Here is a 12398-nt window from a genome sequence, read left to right on the forward strand (position 1 = left end):
ACCTTGTACATGTTGGTTTGAACAAAACAACTCTATCCATCATATATCCTTTTGCCCGTCATTGGGATGGGTAGTCTGTTCCTTGTTATCTGTGTGAGTGTACAAGTATGTGAATGTTCTGATATCTGGTATCCAGTACCTTTTAGCTTTGTCTCTTTCTGCAGCATCAGCCCTTTCCTTGCCAGCTTCTGTGAGCAGGGCCTGCCTCTGGCTCACAGCTTAACTTTGCTTTATGTTAGCAAAGTCTTGACCATTACTTTAGTTCAGGCCTTAGGCCTCATACCAGGCCTCTGATACCAAGGTTTATATCTCAGGGCCTCCTCTTACTACACCTTCCAGTCTTCAGAAACTTTCCAGTGCTCCAAGACTTATTGAAATTAACAATAATCATCCAGAAAGATCCTCAGCCAGCTCTTTTAAAATTCTTGGATACAAGTTATCCAGACTTGCTGATTTAAAAATGTCTAACTTTAGTAGCTGCTATTTAACACCTTCCTGAGATACTGATGTAATGGAAAGAGTGTTATTATTATCATCATATGATATGCCTGCATCATCTATTTTCCCCCAAATACAGAACAGAAATATTTATTGATTACTTCTGATTTTTCTGCAATATTATTGATAATTCTACCATCACCATCTAGTAATGAACCAATACCATGTTTGCATTCTTTTTGTCCTCATATGCTTTAAAAAAACTTCATTCTTATTGTCCTTATCTCTGCTGGCCATAGATTTTGCTTTGTGTCACTTTGCTTCCCTTATCTATTTATACAATTCCTAGCTTCTGATTTATATTCATACTAACAACTTCCCCTTTTCTTCCATTTTTCACATTATTATTAATTATTATTATGTATAACTGCCTTCACTTCCCCTTTAAACCAGGTTGTTTTTTTAACCAATATAGCCTTCGTCCTTAATTGTGGGATTTTGGCTTTTGGGACATGTAGAAAAGTGTTCTTAAACAATTTCCAATTATCATTCACATTTTTCTGATCAAATTTTTTCCTCCCAACTGAGGAACCAACATCAGACCAACATACAATATCTCACCACCAAGGCTGGCCGGCACCAGATGCTTCCAAGGAAGGCATAAGAATCCCACAGCAGCCAAAGTGATATAATCTGCGCCTTCCCTCCCAGGTCTCACATGGTCTCTAATAGTTAGAGATTGGTTTAAATCCTGAAGCACAAGATTTAATGTCCCAGTTCTGTGTATGTTTAGGCTGTTCTAATATTCCAACACTCTTTTTTAGTATTGAGATAACTGGATATTCTTGGTCTCCATATAACTATCCAACTCCTTTTTTAATCTTGTTAAATTCTTCACCTCAGCAACTTCTTGGGACAATGAGTTCCACATCTTAAATGACCATCGATGGATGCTTGTGGTCAGGGCCGGCTTTAGCAAGTGCGGGGCCCAATTCGAACAGTTCTGATGGGGCCCCGGCAGGGATGACTAAAAAAAAAAAAAACCACGTAAAAAAACATGTGGAGCTTGTACTCACCGGGCGGCGCTCCTAGTTTTTGGCAGCAGGTCCTTCACTCACTCCGGGTCTTCAACAGCGCTAAAGGACCTGCCGCTGAAGTGCTGCCGAAGACCCGGAGCAAGTGAAGGACCTGCCGCCAAAGTGCTGCCAAAGACCCGGAGCAGTGCTGGGTGAGTAAAAATTAAAAAGGAGCCTCTCACCAGGGAAGGGATTCTCGATCACTTGCCCCCCCCACCGCCCGGCAGCCCTGCCACTGGGCGCAGGGCCCTCTTAGGCGCGGGGCCCGATTCGGGGGAATTGGTGGAATTGGCCTAAAGCCGGCCCTGCCTATGGTAATCCCTCACTGAGGTGAGTGGGTTTTTTCACACCTCTCCAAGCTGTTTTCTCAGGCTCTCTGCAGACTCAGCTCTGCATTAGTTACAGATGGTTCATGTTTCTGAGCTTGTCTTCACAATCATGACAGCTATAGACTTTTCTTAAAGCTGAAAGCTCAGATTCTGGAGAATAGGACACTTTTGAGCAGTGCCAGTACCGTGCTTGGCTGTGCACCAGCTGATTCTGGGCCCTGAGCTGAGCAGCCGTAACAGTCTCACTCCTTACAAAACTGGCTAGCACAATAGGAATTAGGGATTCCTATTAGACCTATGAGCCCCCATCTAATTCATGGCCCAGGTGCACACACCACAAGTCATAGAAGGTGTAATGTTCAGCTATAGACAGGGCTTGGAAACATCTGCCAAAATGGCACTGCTCTGTTCCAGGCTATCTGCTCCTCCAATCTCTCTCAAAAGTATGGGATAGTTTCAATAGTGCCAACCTCAAGTGATCAAAAATCATGAGTCACACCCAAAATTCATGAGATTTTTAAAAAAAGATTACATTGTGTATTTTGGTATGTCTTCTGGGTGCCAATTCCCCCTGCCCAGCCCAGTGTGTGGGTGACAAGTGGGGCTGCCCACACTCCCATATTCATTGGGTTGGGGGATCTTGGCTCCTGCTGCAGGAGCTCTCACCCCAGTTTTGCCCATCATCTGTCCAGCAATTAATATTACCCCTCAATGTCCAAATCAAATTTGCCCCCGAAGACCGGGACACCTGGCATTGGCCACTGTCGGTAGACAGATACTGGGCTAGATCGACCTTTGGTCTGACCCAGTACGGCCGTTCTTATGTTCTTATGACTGACTTCCCATCAGTTCAGCCCACATCACTTCACTCAACCAGCCCCTAATCTCTCAGTTCTGTTCCACAGCTTCACCTCTGCTCTTCCTGGGGTTCTCCACCCTCTCTCCCAGGCTGGGGGGGACTTCCAGTGTCCCCTTTCCCCCTCCCAGGGGGGAGCAGAGGTGTGCCACCTGTCCCCACGGTTCATAGGAGCCAGCCTGAGCTGCTGGGCTCTTTCTCTTGCTCCCTGACCCTGGAGAATGGCTTCAGGTTGCTGAAGGTGAGGAGAGAACTCTTCCTACAGCAGAGTGACTGGTTGCTCAGCCCCAGCAGGCAGGCAAGTGGGGCAGGCAGCCAATCAAAGCATTCAAATTCATACAGGAGCAGAGTTTCTGACATTAGCAGCTGGCTCCAACCTGGCTGAAATCCACCAGCACTGAGGACACTGCAGTGCCCCCGGGGTGGAGTGAGGGCCCAGTGCAGTGCTTCTATATCGTGATGCCAACTTTTCCCATCCTAGTGCTAAAAAATTCCCAAATCTGGTCAAAAATTCCCAGATACAGTTTTTTATTTCAAAATCTCAGAGGAACGTAATATGTGTGTTTTAATAACTATATAATATATATTATATCCAAAATTATTCTTATTAATTTTTATATGTATAGACATGTTTTTCAATTTTAAGTTTATATTACTTGTACAGTAAATAAAATATTTAACACATGAGGAATATGACTGAAATGATAGAAAACAATGTATTTTACACAAATTTCACTATTTTAAAAACAAAAGTATTAATAAGTACAGCAAAGTTACATTGAAAAAATAAAAAGTAAACATATGATTATAAAATAAGATAAAAAGCAAACAGAAAGAACAAATAACACTCTTTTATATAATTTTCCTTATTATTATAATCTCTTAGTTTTATCCATTTTCTGACTCATGGTCTGAGTCGTCACTAGGAACATCATTACCATCATTAATATTTTAATGCGTTTTATCACTGTCATTTTTACTGTACATATTTTATAATTGTAAATACAAGTGCTTAATAGTAATTACAAAATTAGAACATTTTCTTGCTTTGCTTTCAAAGCTGACCTTATAACTACACTAGAATTGAGGTGTTTTGGTTGTCATAAAGTTTCTAGTTTTTATGTCAGTTACCATGGAAAAAATTCTTTCACATGCTGCATTTGAATGTGGTAATGTGAAAACCTTTTTTAGCCAGTTCAGATATATTTGCAAACAAGAATTCATCTGAATAATCTAAATTCATTAACTTTAAATTTTTCTATACGTTCCTCAGTCTCAGTTTGCGCCAAAACATTGCTAATTATAGCAGTTTGTTTAATGTTACAGCCTCAGCAATTTTGGAATCAGGGAAACATTTTTAACTACTTCAGTCAAGTGTTCTACAGATTAAATAGTGACCTTGTGTTCAGCAAAGTAATAGGCCATTCTAATCTCTGCATTTTTAACTTACTTTTCAAATTTTTGTGCTTTTTTAATTTCACAATCTTGTTTATTAAACATATCATCAATTTTCTTTGTATTAGATATTGTCTCATGCTGTATTAGATACTTCTGTTTATGTTTTTTACCATTAGCGTGCTTATCTACCTCACTAGTACCTGCCTGGATTTTTACATCACAACATTTGCAAAAAGCTCAAAAACTATTGTTTTCTACTTTCTGCAGCCAGTCTTTTTATTTACCTTCTTGAAGCCACGAGTCTTGAAAGGCTTTTTGAAAGTAGATGGCTTCTCTTTTGTTGAAAGTTCACCCCGAGTCTTCAATACTCTGTCAGGGTGCTCTCCCGTTGTTTTTGTTCGATGTGGACGTATCTTTGTCTACTCCTGCAGACCTCTTCCTCTTTTCATCAGACTTACCGGTCTCTTTATTCATTTTTACATTAATAAAAAATGGAAAGAGATCTCTGAAATAATGGAATGCGATAATAGTATAATGTATATTTCAATTTATATTTAAATCAAAGAAGGAAACATATTATACATTACACCTCTACCCTGATATAGCACAACCCGATAGAACATGAATTCAGATATAACGCGGTAAGCAGCGCTCTGGGAGGGGGGCAGGGCTGCGCCCCTCCATGGATCAAAGCAAGTTCGATATAATGCGGTTCACCTATAATGTGTTAAGATTTTTGGCTCCGAGGACAGCGTTATATTGGGTAGAGGCAGGGCCAGCTCTGGCTTTTTTTGATGCCCAAGCCAAAAAAGAAAAATGGGGGGGGGGGAAATGGCCGGAAGCAGCAAAACAGGGTTAAAACAAAAACAACAAAAAAACCCCTGCAGCGTGGCCGGAGCGGCAAAGCAGGGGAAAAAAACAACAAAACCTGCGGGTGGTTGGAGCCAGGGTGCAGGGGGACTCCCTGCGCGCAGATGTGCCTCAGCTAGCAGAGGGGAGGGGAGAGGGAGGAGGGAGTGGGGGGGAGGAGAGAGAGAGGAGGCGACAGGGCTCAGCAGGGCGATCGCCATGCGGCCCGACAGCCGCGCCGCTGCCAGGCGGGCTCCGCGCCGCTCCGGTCAGCGGGGATTGAAGGATGTGGCCTGCCGGGCTGCTGCAGACCTGGCACCAGCTGGGGCAAATGGAGCGTGCAGCTGGCTCCCAGCAGGGCACTCCCTCCTCTGCGCCCCCGCCCCCTACAGAGCAGCCAGATAGGCAAACCTAGGATTGGACATAATGCCACCTCGTAGAATCTGCTGCCCCAAGCATGAGCTTGCTCGGCTGGTGCCTGGAGCTGGGTAGAGATGTATTACCTAACACAGTAGGCAAAGATATTTAATATTTGCTTGGAGGAAGGTGCTGTTACAAATTTATGAATAGCCAAATGCCCTGATCCACATTCTCTGTGCAACCGCAAGCACGAAATACAAAATTTTAGAGATTTAATGACAGATCAAGAACTAATCATAATCAGTTAAGTATTGCAATATATTTAATTATGGAAGAAACCTTACCTAGAAGATAAATTTTATAACCATCTCCTCATTACCCGCCAGCCAGCTGTTGCTGAGGTTGCTTTGTTGTGAGTGCATGTGCGCACTTGCCACTTCACTTGTGCTGTCATGATATAGTACGTTGAAGCACCACCAATAGGAAAGCAGCACAGCCCGATTATGAAAATCACGTGACAAATATTCACCAATCGAAGAATGCATTTTGAGGGAAATTTAAAAGAAGGGCAAATATTTTTCTTTTTATGAAAACTTCCCGGATTTTTGAGATTTGGAAAGTTTTTACTTTTATGAATTTTTCCCAGGATTATTTAGGTTTTGAATGAAAATTCCCAATTTCCAAATTGAAACATTTTACTCAAAAATTCCCTGATTTTGGGAAATTTCCCAGGATATAGAAGCACTGGCCCAGTGTTGTTCCTATCGGTGTCCAGTTGCATGGGAGAACGGGGTCAGGATGCAAACCTGCAGGCTTCACTGAGAGGTTTTTCCTCAGCAAGGAATCAGCCCCCAGGAACAGCTGCACAATCTTGTGTGAGCGGCGAGTCATTTTGGTGACTCATATGGGTGGGACCTATTTTGTGGTTGGAGCTTGGAAGAGTACCACTACCTTTCCCCCTAGAGCCCTGCCTTTATATTTCCCCAGTCCTAGGCTGGTTGCATGCTGGACCAGTCCCCCATGTGGTGCAGATGGAGATCTCTGTAGCAGATGGATGTCTTGGCCATGCCCCCATAGACCCCATTCACATCAGCTCTCACACTGTGGTTTAAATTTGATTGTAGCCAATTGGGGTCTCTAATAGCAGTTGAACCTGGGCCCATGGAACAATGTTATAAAACATGCCTCTGCCTAGAATAGCAGTGACCTAACTTCATTGCACCATGACCCCCTTTGGACAACAAAAATTACTATGTGACCCAGGTGTGGGGGCACAGAGCCCAAGCCCCACCTCCCAGGGCTGATGCCCTCAGGCTTCAACTTCAGCCCAGGACAGTGGGGCTCAGGCTTCAGCTTGAGTCTCAGGCCCCAGCAAGTCTAATGCTGGCCTTGGCAAGCCCTTAAAATGGGGTCGCAACTAGGGTGACCAGTCAGCAAAATGTGAAAAATCGGGACACGGGGTGGGGCCTATGTAAGACAAAGGCCTAAAAATTGGGGACTGTCCCTATAAAAACAGGACATCTGGTCACCCTAGTCGCAACCCCCAGTTTGAGAACCACTGACCTACCACATTTCTCTCTGTCCATATTGGCCAGGTAGTTAGACACACATGCACTCTGCCCCCAGTGGGGTCAAGTAACTATATGCTGTGTTTCTGTTCCCACTGATCAGTGTGTTACAGGACCTCTCTGTGCCAATCCACAGAGGACAGGATTCTGATCTAGCCCAAGTAGAAACTTTAGCTCATGCTACAGCAGCTCATGCTTTCAGCCCCAAATGTCCCCTATGCATTCCCCAGGGTATCAGAATGGCACCTGTCATGCTGAGTTTTAACCAGTATTGGAGCCAGGGTCAGTACATCCTGCCAGCATCTCAGCCTGGACAAGAGCAGCATTGCAGACCCAGGGTCTCCCTGGCAGGGAGATAACCCCTGGTTATTGTAGGCTGCAAAAGCATCTGGGGTCTGATTCCCAGCTGGCATCACCAGGGTCAATGGGGTGACACTGGCTGGGGTTGGGATTGCTGGCTGTCACTGATGCATGTCTCCCCCCTGCAGTGCGGAAGGAGGTGGTGAAAATCCCCTCCACCCTGGAAGTGGATGTGGAGGATGTCACCGAGGTGTCTCAACACATCCACTTCATCAAGCCACTGATGCTAAGCGAGGTCCTGGGGCTGGAGGGGGCCTTCCCCTTGCAGGCCGAGATCCTGGAGGGTCCTGAGTACCCACCTATCTTCAAGAATGACTGGATTCCCCACCTGCAGAAGGGGCAGAAGATCCAAATCCATGGCAAGTCCTGTGCTTGGAGAATCCTCGCCTCATCCAGCAAGGGCAGAAGGGGCTCCCGGCACTTCCTGCTTTCCAGCACCTACCAGGGCAAGTTTCGGAGACGCCCCCAGGAGTTCCCCACAGTCTTTGACCTGACAGCAAGTCTGGGGAAGGGTGAGTGCCTGCGGGTGGTGGTGACTAAAGACTGTGAGAGCCCTGAGGAGGATCTGCCATCTCTCAGCATGGGGGATCGGCTGGAGGTGCTGCACCTGACAAAGACCCAGGTCTGCAGGCAGGCAGAGCACAAATCCATTGACGTCTTCCTGTGCAGCAGAAGCAGTGGCGAGGATGAGGAGAGTGAGCAGCTCATGCTGCCGCTGCACCTGGAAGGCGGCTTTGTGGAAGAGGTCAGCGACAGCAGGAGATACAGCCTCCCCGAGATAGTGGAGCAGCTTCAACTGCCCTGCGAGGTCAAGCTGGCAACCAAGGATTCTTCCCTTGCCAATGACATCCTGGGCTCTTTCTCTGCTCTGCGTCTGGAAGCGCGAATCACCGAGACCTTCTTAGTGACCAGCTTGTGTGAGGCGCCGTCAGTGAGCTTCCAGATCCCTCCTCAGTGGCTGGACATGGCCCTGTTCTTCACAGAGGAGCCTGCCTCATCGCAGACACCCCTGACAGACATGTCAAAAGTCGAAGAGTTGACAGAATCCTTTTATTATCATTTGCTAAAGCTGCTGCCTAGCAATGAGGCTCCCCCACCACGGCCCCCCAAAAGAAGGGACTTCAGGGACAAGCAGGAACCCAGCTATCTGGAGCCAAAGAGGTCACTGAGAAACCAAGGTACTCTGTGTGTGTGTGTGTGTGTGTGTGTGTGTTGTGTGTGTGTGTGTGTGTGTGTGTGTGTGTGTGTGTGTGTGTGTGTGTGTGTGTGTGTGTGTGTGTGGGTGTGAGAGATGCATCACAGAAGGACTCAGCTAAGCAGCAGAACACAGGAGGAGCTGGGAAAGAAGGGGACCTGTGCAGAGGTTGGGGTCCTTGCTGATCACCCCACTTCCCTGCAGAAATTCTAGCCGAAATCCTGCCCCCCGGCTCTCTGGTGTCCATTTGGGACTGGATTTTCTTGGCAACTATCCTATGGCTTGTAGCCCACACACCCTACCAGCTTCTTCAACAGACTGAGCTAGCCTTTTGTTTTTAAAATCCATCTTGTTCCTCTTCCCATTAGCCACTGCCCCCTTTGTCCAAGTTGAAGTGCACACCCGAGGAGTCTATGCTGCCGTCCCCCAAGCCTAGGAATGCAAAGAGTCTCTCGGCTGTCCGGAGTTCCCCGAATGAGTACTCACCACATCAGATTGGCTCGCAGATGGCCCCCAAGCCTAAGAAACCCTTCAAAGAGGCCAGAGGTGAGACTGTCCAATAGACTTGCGGCTGTAGCACTAAAGATGAAAAGGAAGTGTGCAGCATGATGCACTGTGGCAAAATTATTAGGACTAATCTGATGAAGCTAAGGGAAAACTACTGGGCTGTGATATGGTGGGGAGGGATAACTCAGTGGTTTGAGCATTGGCCTATTAAACCCAGGGTTGTGAGCTCAATCCTTGAGGGGGCCACTTAGGAATCTAAGGCAAAATCAGTACTTGGTCCTGCTAGTGAAGGCAGGGGGCTGGACTCAATGACCTTTCAAGGTCCCTTCCAGTTCTAGGAGATGGGTATAGCTCTCTTAAAATGGTGCCCCCATTGCTTGGGATGCAATGTTGGACACAATTTTAAAAGGGCAAGTGGGAAATAATTACTTGTTTCCTGCTGTGGGAGCCAGGAGCTGGAGAGGGGGTCTGGGAGCATTGACCACTGCAGGGGCTGGGAATTTTGCTACTAGGGGGTTTCCCCTGCTTCTGCAGCATCAACTTTCTGGCTCCTATCAGCCTGCATAGAGATTAGATTTGACCAAGAAATGGAAAAATCACTTTTCAAAACACTGGGCCATTTGGAATTTCTTCCGGTTTCAAAAGGTTCAAATGTTTAAATTGTTTTACCAAAAAATGTGAGTAGTCAGAAGTTAGTTCTCCCCCTTTTTGCCAGTGAGTGCAATAAAATGAATGCGGTCCAAAGTTTTCCTCACACAGTCCTTTTTTCCAATCTGTATTGTTTCAAATCTTCAACTTTGGAAAAGTTTCCAAGTAACAGAATGACAGTTTCATTCCTCCTTTTGTCTCTTGGTAACTTTTCTAAAGTTGGGGAAGATTTGACAACTTACAGAGAAGAAAAGGGAGAAAAAAAAATTCTAGACCTTATTCATTCTACCACGTTCAGCAACAAACAAACAAACAGAGTGAGAAAGGAGGAAAAAAACCTGGTCTCAAAAAAAATGATTTCAAAAATTAAAATTAAAATTCAATTTGAAAAGAAATTGCATTACAATTTTTGTTTAGAACATTTTTGTTGACAAAAATTAAATTTTTCATGGAAGATATCGTCGGTTTTCTGAAAACATCATTTTCAGCAGGAAATTTTTGATTGGCTCTAGAGTCAGTGAGATCTGTGTTTGAACATACACAGTACTATAAAATGCATATCGGTATTCTAAGAAAGCATGGCCTCGGCATCTCAAATTGGGCACCCAAAATTAGTTGACCATATAACAATTTTGGCCTTAACTATGTGTAAACAGGAAACATACCCACCCACCAACCCCTCACCTCACTGAGGCTGTCCAGGCAAGCAACCTTAGTTTTGATGCTTTCTAACTTTCGAGTGCTCGATTTTTTCAACTTTCGTATTCTTTAAAGTTTTAATATAATGTAAGAAGAAATCAAGCCATCTCAACTCAGGGAGCACACGCAGCAAGGGGTAAACCTCATGCCAGTGCACATAAAGAGAAGTAGGCTACAATCATAAAAACAAATCTCATGCTTGAGGATGTGAACTGATCTCTGCAGGGACTGGAAAGGATGTGCCCTCCCACTAACAGCACCCTAAAATTGGCTCTAGGTTCACTGAACTGTTTTGTTTGTCATCCCCCTCAAAGCATCAGATACTGGCCACTGACAGAAGCCAGACACCAGTCTGGTTAGGTCATTGGTCTAATTGAGCACAGCACATACTGTGTTCTTAGCAACATGCAAACACACTATATTGCCCATTGCTTTTTATGCTCTTGCTCCTGGCCTTTTGCTGTTAGTCACCTTTGCAGTGTTGTATTCAGATAAAAGTATTACTCTTGCATTGCAAGGCCTCTCAACACTGGCAGGGAAGGAGAAAGAGAGCCCAAGAATCTGCCTCTCTAAAGGGTTTCTATAGCCTGTACCTCCCTAGTATCTTAGCACATGGAGTCATCCAGGGCATCCCAAATGCTGTCACAGCACCTGCATGGTATTCTCTTTCCTCTTCCTTTTAGATGTGAATGTCAGTGATGGCTCTGAGCATGACTATGAACTAATTGATGATGACCTTATAAAAACAATCGATAAAATGCAGAAGGCTGTTCTTCACTACTAGGACTCCGGCCTACAGAACATGACAAGAAGCCAGCCTACGCCAGAGCCACTCCAAGTTCTTAAACTCAGAGATGAGCACTTGCAAAAGCCAAATGCAGCACTGAGTCCCATGAAGTGGCTTCCAACTGCCTTCACCAGTGCAACCTGAAGAGACAGCTGGGTTCCAGCAGTCACTGCTCCCCTATGCTGCAAACAAGCCTGCACATTCAGAGACCTGTCCTCTATGTACTAAAGCAGAGGGCTGGTTTTAGTGGTCCTATTGTTGGTGTCACTAGGCATAAATCTAGGTAGCTCAGGAGGGTGGACGATCACGAGTGCCAATGAAGCCCTCCTGCTCAGGCCTCAATGAACCATTGTTCCTCCATGTTAAACACTTCGTGTAACCTAATGTACTAATAGCTGCAAAAATGTAGTGTTAGTTTTCGGTTGTAATAGCCAGTTCTCTGCTGTAACACGCTGAAGCGAGCTCAAGGTCGTTTCTGAATACTGTATACATGTCTCAGCAGCGGAGAGGGGGGAGGAAGGGGGAAGACAAAAGATTGAGAAAAGATACTGTAGCTGGATGGGAAAGGAGAGGGGAGCGAGAGATCAGCTAGTCAGCACGAAAAAGTTCTCAGAAAGCAACTGGGATATAAAAGGAGGAAACTGCTTGTGTTAGGTGTGCAGGATTTGGGATTGTTATTTCTCCCTTGCACCTTATTTGAGCTCAAATAAATTTGGTTGTTTGCTTCTCCCCCTGGTGTGTTTATTGGCGCTACGCACTCTGGGCAACGAACCCCGCTGTTGCTTGCCTCGGGCACCCTGTGCCGGCAACACTATGGTAAGCTAAACGCTGTCCTTAGCTGTGTAGTTTGGAACCAGGGTTGCTGGAACAATTTGTGTAGTGGGGGGTGCCAAGAGCCATTGAATCAAACTGTAAATTCTGTTTGAGAGAGGAAACACTTCAAGTCTACGCGTGCTGCAATACCCCCAGCTCCTATGTTTGGAGCCCCTGGTTTACACTGGTGTGCCAGGACAGATAGGCGGGTTAACAAACAGTCTCTCCAATAATTCCCCTAGCAGGCAGAGTCCCAGTATTCAGGGGAGTCTCCCTTCAGTAATTGAGATGTGTGGATTCAGCTCCTCTGAACTCTGATCTACACTTTTGAGTTAAGCAGAGCAAAGCTGATCCTGCATCAGCATGCCAGCTGGGGGATGGTCAGGGCATGCTGCTCTCCTGCACCTGCTCTAGGACATTTCAGAAGTGACCCCCAAGACAATATACTTGGGGAACAGTTTTAGTACTTACCCAAGGGATGCACCATGTTCTTACCTCTGTATAAACCTGTATAC

At 45.5% G+C, this 12398-nt stretch overlaps 1 protein-coding gene across 1 annotated transcript in view; it reads left to right on the plus strand.

The window, feature by feature from the left end:
• The window catches only part of THEMIS2 (thymocyte selection associated family member 2), a 66571-nt gene extending 54949 nt beyond the window's left edge, over positions 1-11622 (plus strand). Inside the window, 4 exon segments of the mRNA XM_030538717.1 lie at positions 7363-8364; positions 8367-8419; positions 8798-8975; positions 10967-11622. Coding sequence (XP_030394577.1) covers positions 7363-8364; positions 8367-8419; positions 8798-8975; positions 10967-11067 — 1334 coding nt within the window. The 3' untranslated portion in view covers positions 11068-11622.
• Positions 11623-12398: the final 776 nt, after the last annotated feature.

This window comes from Gopherus evgoodei, chromosome 20 (assembly GCF_007399415.2).
Source record: "Gopherus evgoodei ecotype Sinaloan lineage chromosome 20, rGopEvg1_v1.p, whole genome shotgun sequence".
Lineage (NCBI taxonomy): Eukaryota > Metazoa > Chordata > Testudines > Testudinidae > Gopherus > Gopherus evgoodei.